The sequence below is a fragment of the Megalobrama amblycephala genome, linkage group LG23 (assembly GCF_018812025.1).
Source record: "Megalobrama amblycephala isolate DHTTF-2021 linkage group LG23, ASM1881202v1, whole genome shotgun sequence".
NCBI classification, from domain to species: domain Eukaryota; kingdom Metazoa; phylum Chordata; class Actinopteri; order Cypriniformes; family Xenocyprididae; genus Megalobrama; species Megalobrama amblycephala.
The window spans coordinates 9406319-9423876 of NC_063066.1; the positions used below are offsets into that span (position 1 = coordinate 9406319).

At 36.9% G+C, this 17558-nt stretch overlaps 2 protein-coding genes across 2 annotated transcripts; one reads left to right on the forward strand and one right to left on the reverse strand.

Moving 5' to 3' along the window:
- Positions 1-799: 799 nt before the first annotated feature.
- On the reverse strand, positions 800-6124 carry zic3 (zic family member 3 heterotaxy 1 (odd-paired homolog, Drosophila)). Its single transcript, XM_048176661.1, has 3 exons — positions 4534-6124; positions 3399-3562; positions 800-3119 (listed from the first exon to the last, which is right to left on the reverse strand). The coding sequence occupies exons 1-3, from the start codon at positions 5531-5533 to the stop codon at positions 2937-2939; spliced, it is 1347 nt and encodes a 448-aa protein (XP_048032618.1). The 5' UTR covers positions 5534-6124; the 3' UTR covers positions 800-2936.
- A 3994-nt stretch (positions 6125-10118) lies between these two features.
- zic6 (zic family member 6) lies at positions 10119-17163 on the forward strand. Its single transcript, XM_048176660.1, has 2 exons — positions 10119-12350; positions 13886-17163. Exons 1-2 carry the CDS (start codon positions 11390-11392, stop codon positions 14500-14502), a joined length of 1578 nt encoding a protein of 525 aa, XP_048032617.1. The 5' UTR covers positions 10119-11389; the 3' UTR covers positions 14503-17163.
- The last annotated feature ends 395 nt before the right edge of the window (positions 17164-17558 follow it).

Consider the following 17558-nt stretch of genomic DNA (forward strand, 5'->3'; position numbering starts at 1 on the left):
GATTCAGTTTAAATGAATTTTGGAAAACTGTTTATATATGAAGGTGGGGGTGGGTTTGAAATGAAGGTGGAGTCTATGGGGGTTGGGCTAAAATACATGCATACCAAGCGAGGAAGAAAAAAAGAGCCCGGCAGGTCCTCCAAAAATAATGCTTGCCTTTTATAAGCTTTAAAGCGTAAACTTGAGTCAGTTTAAAAATATATTGCGTGTTCACACCATATCCTTTCCTTGATTTATGTTTCTAAATAGACTAAATATATATATAGGCTATTACAATATTGTTTATAAAGGCCTACACATTTTAAATTCTGCAGCGATATCTGAGTTAATGCTGTACCTATGTTTGGCTATATATTTTAATAATTTGATTGAGATAATCAGTAGCCTATGCTATCTGTATAATGCAGTGGAATTGTACAATCTGCCACTGGTGCAATATTGTTTTTACTGCACGTTTCTGCCGAGCCCAGCCTACATTGAGAATGGCTTAGTTAGGTTATATCGCGGCAGAAAGTTTTAAGACAAACTTAGCAGCTTTCAGGCATGTGTACTCCCCAATGTCCTAAGATAATCATGTGCTTAAAACGTATGTTAAGCTGCGTTAACGCTACAAAATTCTGAACTTTTCGTCCCTCAAAGAAACAAGATGCTAAGATGGCGGCATGTTACTGTCAAGTTCAAGTGTGTTGCTGCTTCTTACATTTGGAGTAAGGCGTATGCTTTAAGTTCAAGGTTATAACTTAGAACAAGAGGAAAAATTGCAAAAGAAAGAAATGAAAAGGAAAAACTGAGGTCTTCATTTGTGACATTTCAGGATTTGTTTTAATTCCAGTCAAAAACTTGTTCACATTTTGTCATCAATAGTTTGTTAAACAAACCAACAAACAATAACCCTACTTTGAAAGAAAGTACAAGATTTTGCTGAATTCTGAATGGGTATGTTGAAGTAACATCGTTTGCCTCGAAAATGGCACAGTGACACAGTTCATCAGTTAAACATGTGCTTTTCAGGAATAACTTGATGCGTGACCCATTTCCACGAGAAAATGTCACAATCACATTCAAGCTCCATTTGTACATTAGATCTGTCCAAGATCAGGGCTGAAGATACATCAAAGGTGGCTGAAATAAATCTTTATTTCTTTTAACTTAACGTATAGAAAATAGTATATAAAACATATATTCATTAAATTATTTAAATAAACGTATTTATATATCACCGTTACTTACGAGGTACTGCTTTTTTTTAACGTTTGTTTTCAAAAGTAGTGCTGGTGGTTTGAAATCATGTTCATAAGCACAATATATTTATATGCATAATTTTAGTCTCTTAAAAAATATGTAACAATGCAATGCTGTAACTCTTGGTGTCACTGAACACATAATTCCCTCACTTGTCCACCTTAAAAGTTCTAGTACTCTTAATACTAAATTTCATTCACACATACAGTTCCACATCTTGAGAAGTTATTCACATAAAACAAGCAAATGTGTAATCAAAGTTTTCTATATGTTATACCACAGTACTCATAACAAACAACACGCTATATTCACAGAAGAACTACATTTAAAACAATGCAAACTGACAGACAGAAAGTTTTATTTTGAGAATGTTGTGACAGATCATTGCTCCTCTTTGACACATTAAACACAGATTTGCATCCACAAAGACAGTTCTTGAACCATCAAAAATGGAATACCATACTGATTCAAATGGCTGTACCTTAACCCCAAGAATATAGGCTAATGTCTTTTACACTGTCACACGAGTTCAAAGTTGATGCATGAATGAAAGCTATACTATTGCATGGTGTATCTGATCAAAAGGTGGCGTGTCGATGGAAAAACACTGGTCAGTGGGCCTCTCGAATTTGTAAGTGTTTCTTAGAGATGTAGTCTATACTCTGATGCTAAGAGTAAGAGAAAACAAAAATACAAAATTTCGATAAGAACCAGAAAGTCTACTAGCTCATATGGCTGATGGCAAGAAAAAGAAAAAAATTAAACCCAATGTTTTTTTGTTTTTTTCTTTTTTCTTTTTAGACCGGTCCTCACATGAACTTAACGTTGGTAAATGCATACTTGAAACTATAGATCATGTCATGTTATAATATTAATATAATTAATACTTTACGACCCAGATAAGACACATTTATTGGTTAAAAAAGATACAATCGTATCGTGGGAACTTTAGAACGGACTCCCTTTTTCATCGTTGAAACTGGTTATTGACTCAAAACTGTACAGTCTTGTTAGAAAACATTTCCATAAATATCATTTAAGATTCGGCTATTTCGCCGATAATTAAATTACAAATTGATAAATATGGCATCATGGATATGTATTTACATCATTATTAACAAAGGCAACGTTATATTCAAAGGTAACAATCGTAAGCTAATACCACATTCTCCACCTGAAAACGGACTTGGACAACAGATTTGACTCCATCAAACAAGGAAATACATTCACGAGTAGGCTATATACTTATTTATGTTTTATTTTTTTGTTCAAGTTCAAGACAAAGACTTTGGCACGTTTCTTAAGACTGTCTGAAGTTTTAACAATCAATCAAAGGTGATGTGAGTGTCACCTTAATATAAAACACCGTGAAATATTCTTTCTTTGCCATTTATTTTTAAATATTTTTTTCAGAAAATACATAAAATGAAAAATAAAATAATCATCTGAAATCTGAAAACTAAAGGAAAACCATTTATTCTTAGAAAGTGTTATTTTGTTATTTTATGCCTTGCTAGTTTTCTTCGAACTCGGAATAAAGTCAAAATTTCGAATCCTGAGAATAGACGAGGCCTGTTGGCGCACTCTCATCTTTTCCTGTTGTTTCAATGCCATTTTGTACGCCATAGCGTAAATAGTTTTTTTAAAGGTTGCTTCAACCTTTTGGTCCACCTTTTGAGTGTCTGCTTGGAGCTTCAAACGTACCATTCGTTAAAATTAGGCGGTAGTCCATCGCTGTGTGCAGATGTATTTTGCACCGCAGACGTGGGTGTTTTTGTCGGGTCTTCAGTGTTCGCAGAAACCAGCACTGGCGGCGTGGACGACTCGTATCCAGAACTAGCAGCTGGAGACGACTCTGAGCCTTGTGATTCGTGTACCTTCAATTAAAACGTACATAGATGTATGACATGCAGGCAATAACACACTTGTTCATGGTATAGTTAAACTTTATGGATTCTGGTCTATGTAATACATTTGTGAACCAAAACAGAACAATTCCAGACCTGCTTAAAATTAATTTGAACGCATTCTCCGTATAATGCATAGGCCTAATACATTTAGGCCTATCTAATGGGTTTTATTCTTTACAACATTTAAAAAAACATATTTATTTGTATGATTTATTTTTGGTTGCAATATCAGAAAAAGTCCCTTACCTTCATATGTTTCCTGAGAGAGCTGGGGTGTGTATAGGACTTGTCACACACTTTGCAGATATATGGCTTGTCAGATGTGTGCACGTGCATGTGCTTTTTCCTGTCGCTGCTGTTCGCAAATCGCCTGTCGCAGCCGTCGAACTCGCATTTAAATGGCTTCTCACCTGCAAGTGAGAGCAAACACTGGGGTTTTAGCAATATAACTTTTTTTTTTTCATAGAGCGACTGTTGAGAACAACTTTCAGTTATGTAATATGCCTTTCGAAATAATAGGCCATGGAGCGCTCACGCCAAATGGTTTAGTTACCCATATATCAAGCTGCTTGAGAATCCGTGCTGTTATCTATTATTATTTTACTTCCCAGGCATCTTTAACCAACACGCCATGCATCCTCGTGTAAATTGCGTGTAAATTGTATGGCAATTGCTTAACAATTTGTGCACATGGTTCTTATCTGATAAGTATAATATAGACTGTTCAACAGCTTGCTTTATATTTCATGTGTATCTCGAAAGGGGTCATTTTTAGGCACAAATCCAGCTATCAGACTCAATACACTTCGACCAATTCATACTTTCCTAGACCAACGTGTAGCATTTTATCCATGCATCCACAATTCAGAAATCCCCACAATTACTAACTTTATAGCCACAAGCATCCAGAATAGTTTCACAAATGAAAGAGGACAGTCCATTCACAATTTAGCTCCACAACCACGCATGTAGATTTGCATCCTCAAAGAGTTGCAATGTGTATAGCCTACATTTGAACAAAAACATATTTACCTCAATCGAAAAGATAAGAGAGAAGGAGAAATTCTTAATGTGTTATATGAGATCAAAATGAGTACTTCCCAAACATTTGACCAATGTATTTAATTCCTCCAAACCTAAAGTGTAGTTAAAGTACTTGTGGCAGTTTGTTAAACTCTCTATTTACTTTAAAATTAATTTAAAAGTAAATGTACTATTTTTTTATTTTATTTTTAATATATATTTTTAAATGTATTAAATAACTTCAATTAAGGTAGGCCTATACATAATTTACGCATAAATAACCCAGTTAAACGTTTATTTTTCCAAAGCCAGTAGGTAATCAAAAAATATGAATATGGGGGGAATATGAATGCCTTACCTGTGTGAGTTCTTTTATGAATTTTAAGATTTTCTGATCTTGCAAAGATTTTCCCACAACCGGGGAACGGACAAGGAAACGGTTTCTCTCCAGTGTGCACTCGGATGTGGTTCACGAGTTTGTATTTGGCCTTAAAGGATTTTCCCTCTCTCGGGCAGTCCTCCCAGAAGCAAACATGATTACTCTGTTCTGGGCCGCCAACGTGTTCCATCGAAACATGTGTCACCATTTCATGCATTGTGCTGAAAGTTCTGTCACAAGTCTTTTTAGGTCTGTTCATCTGATTCTCATCTATCCACTTACAAGACAATTCTTGCTTAATAGGCTGCCGCATGTATCTGAAGAAGGCCCCCGGACCGTGGTGTGTGGGTACGTTCATCCCCATGTTCATATTGATGGGGTGGTTGTAGTTATGAAGCTGAGCGGTGCCGTAAGGGTCCGTACGAGGGCTCGCCACAGGTCGGTAAGGATCTGGGCGGCCAAAAATGTCCCCGCGTAAACCCAGGTGCATTTGGCTGTTTACAACATGTCCTCCTGGTGAAGTGTGGCTCACGCTCTGGTCGTGAAGTCCAGGAAACAACAGATGTCCCGGGTTGTCTGAAATTCCGGGGGGGCCGTGTAGACTCCCAGCAGAAGCGGCAAAGATTCCATGCTGGGCACTCGGTGGTGCGGTCTCTCCGATGCCTGCGCCCCTGTTTCTGAAGAGAAAGTCCCTGGTCGAATTGAATGCTCCACCGGCGTAAGAACCAACTTGTCCTCCATGGTGGTGTCCGAGCGCGGCTGCGTATCCAGTAGCTTGTGGGGTGAACGCTGATGTCTGGCTTGAGGCGATATCGTGAGTAACGGGACTTATCTTGAAGGCAGCCGAGTGAGATGAATCTGCGAAGGGACTAAGCCCCAGCCCGGGGTCTCGGTTTCCCAACTCATGGTGTCTAGGCGTTCCGAACCCCCCTACTCCTAGTGACGGGAACTGAGGAGCGCTATCAAGGAGCATAGTCATTGGGCTCAATCGAGAAAAAGCAAGCCAAAAAGAAAAGAAAAAAAAACGTGAGAAACCCCAGGTTAGTGGAGTGAAGTGGGTAACGGTAAACTGAGCACAATTTCACGTAAGCTTGAATAAAGAAATCTTGAATTGAAAAACGAAATGGTAATCCCGGGTCTCGGTAAACGGGAGAAAAACTCCCGTAACTGGGATCCGTGAGAAAGAGGATCAAACTTCCCCCCCTTTCCAGACGAATGATGTCCTTGGACTGATAAAGTCAATCACTCACTCCTTGCACATAAATGAGCTCGGGAGGCAGCTCTACGCTGTCCAATGAAAGGACAGCTCTTTCTTAGTCACGTGACGGATAGGAAGGGCGATAATTGGCTGCATGTTCGTTGATTGGCAAGGTTTAGTATTGAAAATGGCAGTTTGTTTCAGTGAGTAGATTTGATTGGTTGCTGTTGGCATTATTTGCAGGTAAAGGAACGGGACTTTATTTCGGTTCAGTAAGAAAGGCTTGTTTATTTGCCGAGCTTAGCATGTCAGCTGTTCCCAAAGTTACATAAACTTTCAGGATTTTCTTGGCAATTTGTTTCTCAAAATAGCCTAAACTTAAAATAAACAGAATCTCTTTGAAAATAAAGACTTAAAAGAAAAAGGGGAAAAGTGACTTAGTATATAAATGTGTGTGTGTGTGTGTGTGTGTGTGTGTGTGTAGGGGGGGGGATTAATTAAGATAAATTATCTATCTATCTATCTATCTATCTATCTATCTATCTATCTATCTATCTATCTATCTATCTATCTATCTATCTAATATGTACATTTATGCATCCATAGAGTTCCATGCACAGAGTTCTGAATTTCTTGAATCCGTAAGATAGTGAAACATATATACTACTACAGAGTGTAGAACCCAAGAATAAGAGAAAGAAATATGTTGATAATTATATTATGCCGAGGATTTTTTTCACGGCGCCAAAAATTCTTGCTATTGAGGAAGTTTCGCAGGGTTGCTGGTGACTCGCTGCAGGACACTTAAAATCTGATCAAGTTCAGAGACGCGATGAGTGTTTCAAGCAGCGCTTTTTATACCTCCAAGCCATTTCACGTTCCCTCTCCCCTTCAATCTCTCCTCGAAAGGAGCTTCCTTTTATATTTTAGAGATTAAATAAAAAAAATCTTTAAATGAGACCCTCATTCTGGTCCTCAGCTACCACGCTTTCACTTTCAGCACATTTTCTACGAGGGAAAAAAACGTATATTAGGCCTTGTCTAGTTAAAGGTGAGTGATTTATTTTTCAGTAGATGTATTATAAAAGTGCCCTGTTGATCAGTTTCATGTTGTATTTAGGTAATATACTAAATCGTGCCTGTTTTAGAAAAAAAATTATATTTTTTCTAATAAATACATTTTTAATAAAATGCAGTAGCCTAGTAAATATTTAATGGTTATTTGTCTTGTCATTAGAATAGCATATGCATTTCACTTTTGTCTCTCCAAAGATTTTTTACTAATATATACATGTGTATATATTTTAAGTGTCCTATATATATATTATATGCACCTAAAAACACACAAGTTTTAAAGGGGATTGCAAGCGAAATAGATATCCAGCAAGCTCTATCCCCCCCTCCTTTCTGCTATGTCTTGTTCTTTCTTCCCTCTTTCTTACTCTCCCTTTCGTACACGAGCACACATGTGAGTATTCTGTAGCGCCGGATAGATATACGGCGATTTTTTAAAGTTTTCACTTTCTGCAGTCAGATAGGCTACGGTTTCTTTACTTTCCACTCTAGATGTAGGCCTATAGTTTGTCTGTTTAAATGTGGACGTACTTAATATATTATGTGACATATTCATTTCCGGGCGTGGCTAGGAAATAGCTAAGTTCTTAAGGACGTTCTTTGCTTTCTCCGTGCACGGAATTGTTCAGTTACTTCACTTAACTTCTTTACGGCACTAGGCTATAGCTCTGATGCCAACCAAAAGACAAATGAGGGCAAGATGCGCTTTTAACTCAAGGGGGGCCTCGTGCGTTATTTTACTTTGGACCAAAGAAAATTAAAGGGACTTATAGGCCTATAATTGCACGGAACAGAGCTATATTTCGACCGATTATTTGAGTTAAATTACGTTTCGTCAAAAATAATGCGATAATTCTATATATCCTGCCCCCTTGACTAGACCAGGCATTCATATTTTTTAGTTAGAGCAGAATTACCTGGAAACAACTTCACACTGAATTCTTATAGGTGGTTATTCGTGCTAAACAATTATCAATAATATTATATAAATCATAGAATCGTTGATAATTATTGATGTACTGCTATATAGTTCATTTCCTGTTGATTAATTTTCCAGTTGTCAATCTCACATTAAATGTATTTAATTTATTTAAAAAAAGGCTACATAAAAACGAACTAGCAATAAAAATAAAAATGCAAAAAAATGTCTCTGCTTAGCTACCTACCAATTCGTCATTCTTTCTTTTAGGGAAATTATTTTATTTAATAGTTTAATTTTATATATTATTTTTGTGGTTTATAATGGGATTCTTCCCCTGAGACATTAGCTGTGTTTCTTTCTGTGTGTTTTTGCGGACATGTTGCTTTATATCTTTTTCCGTATATAGAAAAGTCTTTAGTCTGATTTCTGTTAGCTTTGTGGAGGAGTGAGTCTATTTATCTCAAACACTTAATCAGAAATAAGTAATGAGATAACTGTGGCACCTTCCATTAGCATGTCTATATAACATTTATTAACTTTGTTTAGCATAAATGACTATAAATTAAATTTGTCGAGGCGTCACGCATCTACTTATTAGTAAATGCAAACTTCCGTTACCAGGATTGATTGTTGTGCTATGCCGAACCCCAAAAATAATAATAATAAAAAAAGTATTTTAAGGTGTGGAGTACTTGTGTGTGTGTGTGTGTGTGTGTGTGTGTGTGTGTGTGTGGTGCTTTTTGCTTAGGCCTATATCTTATAGCTTGGTTATAAGCTATCACTATCAGTTTGTCTATTCTCGACTTTTAGCCCTGAACTTGTTAAGCTAAACACTGCAACGGGGAAAACTTTCTGTAGCTTTCAACCCAATATTGTATATTCAGTTAGAATTTATTACCATATTTTACTTGATGTGGAAATGTTGGATGGAAATGAAGATAAGGCTACATTGTATTTGTAGCCTGATTACAAAGTAAACATAGGCCTAATGCAGGTATGCAAGGAAGAGAAGCAGTTTACATTTTTGCAAATGTACTTATGGTATATTTAGATAAAGCATATATAATTTTGTTTCATAATAAGCTCACCTCTCAACTGAGTTATCCTAAGATATCTGTAAACCACCATGCTACCAAGCATGCATTGGATTGATAATAGACTATTGGGTATGTAGCTTGTACACTGTGGGTAGCAAAGACCAGTCTGTGACCTTTGTGAACTATAGATATGTCATTTAGTGACCATTAGCCTACGAATTGATGGAGCACAAAAAAGCAATATATAGTGTTCTACTTTACCTACTCACCTTTCTCTTATGATCATTCGTTTCTTCATGTACCTCTCTCTCTCTCTCTCATTTAAATATTCTTGCACTGACCCATTTATTGGCCAGTGAAAGTTGTATATGTAAGGAAAATCTGTAGAAATGCCTTTTGTCTTTTCTAGTAATGAAGAAAAAAAGAAAGAAATGAATAAGAAGACTAATCAGAAAGAGTTGCTGCATGGTGTGGGAGAAGACGTTTTGTTGCACAAAATAATATGTCACTTTTATGGTTATATCGTGGTCAGGGCCATTTATCTGAAAACTGTATTACGACTAATTATATATAAAATTGCATATAAAAGTAAACAGTTCTGGTTTTCCTTTTCTTGTATTATGTTTGATTTGACTCTGTTAATGTAGTGACAACAATGCTTTTTTTGACTGTTAATTATGCCTTAATTTTGACTGTTGTGAATACAGTTACTGTAACCTCAGTAAATATTGTTGTCTTGTAATGTTTACTCTATCCAAGAACTTCATGTGTGGGAAGAATTATATCAGTAAATAACCCAAGCTTGTGCCCACTCAAAGGGGGGTGGGGGGTGGGGGGGAGACAGTCTTCAGAAGAAGTATATTAATTTCTTTCTTGATTTCAAAATGTTGTGAAGTGAGCAATCCGAATGTATAATCAAAGATATTTTTGAGATTCTAAAACTTAATTCACATAATTAAATTCTGTTCTTAACATTTTGTGTGGTTATTTAAACATGTTTGAATGGGCTCTTTTACCAGGTATTCAATTTGATGTCCACACACTGATGCTGTCATTCTTAAAGCATTTTAGTTATTAATTTGTGGTGAGAATACACCACAATCCTGTTTTCATTTTTGTCAGTTTTATATTGACAGGTGCAAAGTAATTCAAAACAAGTGGATAAATTTCTTCCTAAATTGACACCAGATCATCTGGGGGTTAATAACTTTTTATCATTCTTTTAATCTCAAAAGTCAGAAGTCTATTAACTCTTGCATATTACATGTCTAAATAACGTTATATTTAGCTATTATGCGATATTTAGGTATTATTTAACTCCGTAGCTTGGCCTAAAGCTAACTTGTGTATTTTTAAAATCATATTTGCTTGTGTATTTAATATTGAATTAATATTCGTTGATTTTTATTACTAATGCATGTAATGTATCTATTAATTTAAATAATAATAATAATAATAATAAAATGATCTGTTAATTTTATCACAGATTTGCAACTCCAGAAAAATATCTGATAAATATTCACGCCTAAGTAAATTCCATAAAATGCATCTCTCCTTCACTAAACAAACTAAATAAATTAAGCTAACCGACCAACACATAGAGAAGGATACTTTAAAATATGGCATATAATAATAATAAATAAATAATCATTTTTAACCATTTATTTAATGTTTACCTCTTTGCATTAAAAATGTCAAACGGAGTAAAACAATCTAGATTCTATGTTCCATTTACCTTTACCTGCAATAAGTAAGTGCCCTATATACCTGCCAGTAAAATTATAGACGCTCAACTGGCTTGCTATAACATACTGCAAAAATTTATTTTTGGTGGTAAAAAAAAAAAAGAAAGAAAAAATAAATTGTGTCCACCAACAACACCAGTATTATGGACCGAGTATTACCCAAGTATATTCTATTTAATTAAACTTAAACTACAATATGAAATGGTAATACAGACATTCACAGTTGCCTGAATGAGAGAGACTTGTGGCTTGAAAGAGAATTTTGATTTGGTTTCTTAACTCCTGTATTTCTATTCGATGTTGAAATCACACAGCTGCATAGCATTCGCAGCTCAGACGTTCTAATAATTCATATACATGTAATTTAAACATTTCGATATTTTAGCCAACACTCTGGCGCATTTAAGTCTCATATGAGCCAATATGTGGCAGTGCGCGAGCGGCACATATCAAAGCATTTTCACTGAGATATTTGAAAACGGAGTCGTGTGGTGAACGCCTGCGTGTCCCTTTTAAAACAAATCCAGGGACTGTCAATCATCGCGCATTCCGACCAATCCCAAAGCACCGTTTTTTAAAAGCTGGTTTGCCTGCTGTGCTTTTATATTGCAGTATGGCCTGGTTCGGAGCATTTTACTACCACGGTTATTGCCACAAATCAAGAGGGCAAAGTGAACGGCATGGGACTCACACCAACCTTAACGAACCTGGGTCCGATTCCTGCGTCTGAGAGGTTTACGGGCAATAACTGCACATGCAGATGATACAGCGGGGGAAATGGGGAAGAGTTTTGTAGGTAAATCGTAAACGTGAAAGGTTGGTTGATTTGCCAAACCCTCAGCCAAGCTTGCAACAAAACATGACAAGCCTGTCGCGGTTTAGTGGCTGCCCTCTTTCTTGCGTCAACCCTGGGGAGAGCAATACTGAACCCAGCGTGGTGCTGCCACCTTTGGCAGAGGAGCACATGGGGCACCCCACTGGCAGTTCCTTAAAACTCTGCCCCTCGCAAAATTTGCGAGACTACCACGAGACGAGGGCCAGTGCATATGTTGACCACTCGGTTAGCCATTTTCCAGACACTGGATACATCAGTCATCGCTTAGAACCCAGTCCTAGGGGCATTATCATTGGGACAAATCTGTCAGCAGCAGGCATGCCACCAGTAACTGATCAGCTGGCACCGAGACCTAACCAACATGGCAATATTGGTAGGTACCGTGACCTCCACAGCTATAGGGATGGCAGGAGCCACTCGTTCTTCAGCACGTATCAAGAGCAGGCCCATGGCTCGTCAGACGCAACTCGAGATCTCAGCAGCCAAATGATGTTGGGTCTTCCCGGAGATCTTCTCTCACGAACGCACCCGTATGGGCAATCGGTCAATGGCCCCAGGGCCAACAGCCAGCAGCTAGTCACTCAGTTCTTGGAGTTCTATAAGCCTCTGAACATGGCCATGCAACGAGGAGGGGGTGACGCCTTCCTCAGGTGCTCCAGGCAGAACCCAAAGCACGAGCTGGTGTGCAAGTGGAGTGACGGCCAAGAAGGCACTGGCAAGCCGCCCTGCGCCAGGAGTTTTGGGACCATGTATGAGCTCGTCACCCATGTGACGGTTGAGCATGTCGGAGGACCGGAGCACTCTGACTACGTTTGTCACTGGGAGAACTGCCCAAGAGACAGAAAGCCCTTCAAAGCCAAATACAAGCTCGTCAACCACGTCAGAGTGCACACTGGAGAAAAGCCCTTTCCCTGCCCTTTTCATGGATGTGAAAAAGTTTTTGCCAGATCCGAAAACCTCAAGATACACAAGAGAACGCATACAGGTTAGTTAAATAATAATAATAATAATATTAATAATAATATTAATAATAATAATAACAATAATAATAATAATAATAATAATAATAATAATAATAATAATAATAACAATAATAATAAGAAGAAGATAGGCTTCAGACTTATGGAATTGTTTCGAAATCTTTTTCGGAGTGTTTTAGGCTACTTAACATTGTTCCAAACACAAAGTCAGATAATGAAGAATTGCCAGGAAAGAATAACTCGATAAATCATGCTGTTTGATTATTTGTTCCCAAAGTGACGTTATAAAATATTCTACGGTAATATTTTTTAAATTATTTTTTTTCTGTAGCCTACATAAACACGGATTTTGACACTGGTGTTCATCATGCTTAATTAATTTTCAAAATGTTTCGACATAGTATAAATGAGTGTAGATTTTTGTACACAGAATTTAATTTTCTTCAGCCTATGCAACGCTTTAATTTGGGCGGCGATTAAAGCATTTTTGTATATCAAATGTAGCCTTTTGTTTTATCCATCCTTTGTTGTACGTTTTAGTGGAATGCTTTTTGATTTCGTTTTTAGAAACTTTAGTGCTGGTAAAAATCAGTCCACAGGCCAGTTGTTTGGGTGCCTCTCATTCATGCAGTGAAAATAAATAATAAATTCCGGGGCACCGGAGAGCTGTGACGTAGCGTTTACGCAAGGCGCAGCTGAAATCTCTGCTATGCTAGAGTGCACCCGCTCGTGCATCGCACCGCGAGCTTTGAGACCACTACACTTGAAACTGACGTCACATTAATCCTTAGAATATTATGATCTATATAAACTACCCCCTTTTTTATTATTATTCATATTATTTAACCATAAGTTATGGTTTAGCCCATATGAAAATGATGTATCGATTACTCTAATTATTAAAGCCATATAGTTAACTTTTTCTTTACTAGAAATCAATTAAAATAGTAATTAATCTTTGACTCAACGCATATAAAAATATGAATGAGGTCGACTAACAGACTATGCATATTAAGAATTATTATTGTTCACTGAAGGCATTTAAGTAGAATTTGAAAATGAATCACTGACACAATTCCATAAATTACTTAGAAGCCAACAGTTGGTTATTGCTTAATTCAACTTGTGATATTAAACTGATTGTTTTTAATTTAATTTTTCTTACTCTGAAATGAATTTTGAGGTAAGCTAGCCTATATGTATTTGCGGTTCAACATTAAATTAAGCTAATGCTAAGTCTGTTTTAGCTAGTGTGAGTCGTTATTTTAAAAGTAGCAGCCACTGCATGGAAACAGCTGAATGAAAAAATACCTCTTTTTAAGAATGATAAAGGAAAAAATAGGGCTTAATTTCGATTTATGACATTTTGCATGCACAAGAGTGTTATCTAAACAAAGTTTAGTTTAATGTGTGGAGCAGCACACTTGGTACAACATCCTGCATAACACATCTCATGACACCATGCACTCAGAACTGATGAGCCATGGTTGACTGTACATCCCACCCGTAACTCGCGTTTCCCCCTCCTCTGCCCGTTTAGGTGAGAAACCGTTTAAATGTGAGTTTGAGGGCTGCAATCGGAGATTTGCAAACAGCAGTGACCGGAAGAAGCATTCTCACGTTCACTCCAGCGATAAACCCTACACGTGCAAGGTCAGAGGCTGTGAAAAATGTTACACACATCCCAGCTCCTTGCGTAAACACATGAAACTCCATTGCAAGGCCTACATTGCCAAAATCGGCGAAGACGACGAGCACCTTGTAGAAGCCAGGTCTCCTGAGGTGGCAGAACAGCAAGACACACCCGCCTCTACCACAGTGACGCGAACGATGACGACCCCCTCCCAAGAGACTCTGTCTCCTGAGACGCGAAATGAGTCGACTATGAGGTCACGTTTCCATCACACTTTTGAAAACAGTTTGGACTATACGGCGCACAGGCCACAGTCCCTTTTGGACCCTCTGTTGCTACAACGGGGCAGTTACAGACCCGAATCTGTACAATACTCATGCAACCAACCAAGCCATACGTTCGCACCTAGCCATAGAACTTTTACGTCCAACTCACCTTTTCAAAAAAGTCTGGTAAATGGCTGGTACACCTGTCATAGCGCCGTGGACACCTTTTCACCCAAACACTGTAACAGTGATTTATAATGTCTGTAATTCGGGCTTGTACTCGGCGTGTTAAAGCACTGACGGATGACAGCCGAAGGGTTCCTCCTCATGTAAAATTGTCCCACAGGCTTACTAAATAGGCAATTTGTTACTGTGAGCTATATCTGTTGTACTTTATGTTCTTGTATTGGTGAGACGTCGGTGAAGGTTCCTAAACTGTAAATAGATTAATTAACACTTGCCTAAATATCTATAAAAGTATTGATATGCTGCCAGAATAGTCATATATCAAATATAAAATATCTGCAAACAAGATACCCACAGATGGAGTAGAATATAGTTCGAAGTAATAAAATAAGTTATTTCTGCACAGGAAAAAATTGCGTATTATTTCGAGGTTCTGTAGAGGCAGGGCCTCCGTATGTGTTGTATAGTGGAAATTTATCTCTTGAAAAGTTATTCATGAAGTAATCTCTTTTGTAAAGTACATGAATTTTATATGTATTTTCTGTCACGCTTAAATGTAGGTCGCAGGTTATTAGAATTAAAAAGTATCGTTTGTCTTGATGTGATGTGTGAAGGTGAACTCATCAGTGGACGCGGCCTTTAAGATTATTTTAAGATTTTCTCACCACACCACTACTGAGTTTATTTGATACTTCAATAATGCTGTGGCGATTATTACAGACATCAGTTCCCTTCATGAGAATTGTTTAATTAAGATTGTACTGTATATACTGTACAATTAATTATGCATTCAAAGTTTCATTAAAGTATCTCTATTCTCTTTGATCAGGCGTGTGATTTAAATCTATGCTTCTCAAAGGAAACGTGCGTGATTTCGGTATAAGCTTTTGGATTGTATCTGCATACGTGTCTTTTAATTTTACGAATACCACATACGTGTTTAGGTTTTTTGGAAAAAAAAATAAAAAAATAAAAATAAATAAAAAATAGAAAAGAAAAAAAATATATACTTTGGTGACTTTCATACTTGTGTGTGCAGTGTCCAAAATATTTATTTTGTTTTCAGTGAAATCGATTTAGCGGCCAAAGTCACCTCAAATGAACTCCAGCAGGTGCCCATTTTATCGCCATTTTCTTGTCCGTTTAACTCTCTGGATCCTTTTATGCGAACTGCGTTACGATAATATCATTTAATATTAACTTTATTGCTATATAACTGCAGTGCAATATGACAGGGCATGAATAAGGTGTGAGCGAGGATATAGGCCTTGTACTTATGATCGCACTCTGCAGCGAAAAGCCAACCTGCACTTACTTAAGTTGCTTAATATACGAATGTGTAGGTTTTCATTTGGTTTCGGTAGACTACAGCTTTTTACTTATCGTACAAGAACTGAAAATGAGCGCAAATCATGTACAAATCGGCTGTAATCTCACTTCTGTTGTTAATAACAAAATTACAGAATTGGAAAAAATAAGCAACACAAGTTTGGTGGTGATGAATGAAATGTTAGGTTAATGCAAGGTAATGTAAGGTACCACATACTGAAACCCAAATTGTTAGCCTGAGGTCCACAACACTTTCAGTTCACCAGTTACATAACCAAATTGCTATTGCATATTTTCCATTTTGTCCTCAGTCGTTTGTTACTGTCCCCATTTTTTGAATTGATTCAATATTTTGAAAAAATCTGAACACTTGAACTGTAATGCTGTAAATGCTGGAAAAATGAAACTTGGGGCCTTCGGTAGTGGTCTACTGTTGAATATTGAGTTGCAACTGTTGTCATAAAGTTTGTTATATAACTATTGTTGTATACTCATATAGTTTGCACTTATAGACTATTTTATGCACTAGTTTTGCCAGGATTTTTGTGGGTGTGTGTATGGTGTTGTGAAGTGGTAGAGATAGGATAGGGTGTGAAGCAGCTAAAACTAATGACCGGGATGTATTGCATTTCAAAAGACTCATTTCTTTCCTGGTTGGTTATTACAATAATACATTTCATTCATAGTTTAAGAGCCCAGTTCCCACTGTTAAGGAAGGTGCCTCAGGCACCAATCATTATAACCTACTTATAGAGAGAAACTGGTGAAAAATCGGGTGACCAAATAATACAGTGAACCTGTGTTTTTGGGACTTTTTAAGACATGAGAAAAAGAGACTCTTGGTTTAACTGGATAAGGGGCTACCAAGGCTTTTGACCCTGTAGGGCTTCTAACATATTTTTCAGTTTATTCACTTAGCTATTGTGAATAACTTTAGAAAGGTCATAGGGCAAATGTAAATTCTCCTCTCCACTGAAACCTCATACCATCAGTGCCGGGTTGATGCGATATGTTCAAAGCATGTTGTTGTGAATGTGAGGTTTGCAAGAAATTCTTCATTTTTATTTTGAATACTGCTGGATCATTGAGAGACAGGAAATTGAAAAGAGAGAACAGGAAGTTGTAGTATTTGCGACAAAGTTTGTTTATATCTTGTTTTGAGGAGATATTTCCAAATTTACAATATAAAAGTTGTGTTAATAATTGTATTTTCATTAGAGAGGATGTTTAACGCATAGAAATACTTGCATTAATGTGGTGTGTAGATCAAATGCTGTGTAAAAACACGTCATAATTCATCCGAACTGATCCTGTCTTCTATAAAATAATACCTATCCAAACGTTAGTATGTTAAATCTTACAAGCTGTTTTGAGTAATTGCAATCATAAAAATCATTACCTTGATCGTCTTGTGTACCTTAATCTCACTTGTTTCCAGCGCAAATAAAATGTGTAGTGTGTATTATTTTGAAATGCACAAAAATATTGTCATTAACAAAACGGCTTCAAAATGAGCTGAGAAATGTAGCTGAAAACAACTGAAATCACATTATTGATCACATTTAAAAAAAATGTTAGCATTTCTTTTAGAATTATTTTATTTTTGACGTGTTTTTTAGTAATATATCTTTTGCTCTCTAATTTGTCCACTTTGACATTTTTCTTCCTCAAACTATCCTGTGATTGAAATCAATTGATAAAACTGTATGTATATTATCGTACACTTCCTTTGTAACCTCACAGTATTATGCTGAACTCCTCCTTAGCTTAATTTTTACACTCTTGCAGTCCCATAGTCC

Bases quoted from the DNA above. Each gene is read 5' to 3' on its own strand.
- zic3 (XM_048176661.1), bottom strand. From the start codon at position 5,533: ATGACTATGCTCCTTGATAGCGCTCCTCAGTTCCCGTCACTAGGAGTA. The intron at 3,563-4,533 runs GTAAGGCATTCA...TCTCACTTGCAG, and splicing joins TCATAAAAGAACTCACACAG to GTGAGAAGCCATTTAAATGC. The intron at 3,120-3,398 runs GTAAGGGACTTT...TTTTAATTGAAG, and splicing joins CTCTCAGGAAACATATGAAG to GTACACGAATCACAAGGCTC.
- zic6 (XM_048176660.1), top strand. From the start codon at position 11,390: ATGACAAGCCTGTCGCGGTTTAGTGGCTGCCCTCTTTCTTGCGTCAAC. The intron at 12,351-13,885 runs GTTAGTTAAATA...CTGCCCGTTTAG, and splicing joins ACACAAGAGAACGCATACAG to GTGAGAAACCGTTTAAATGT.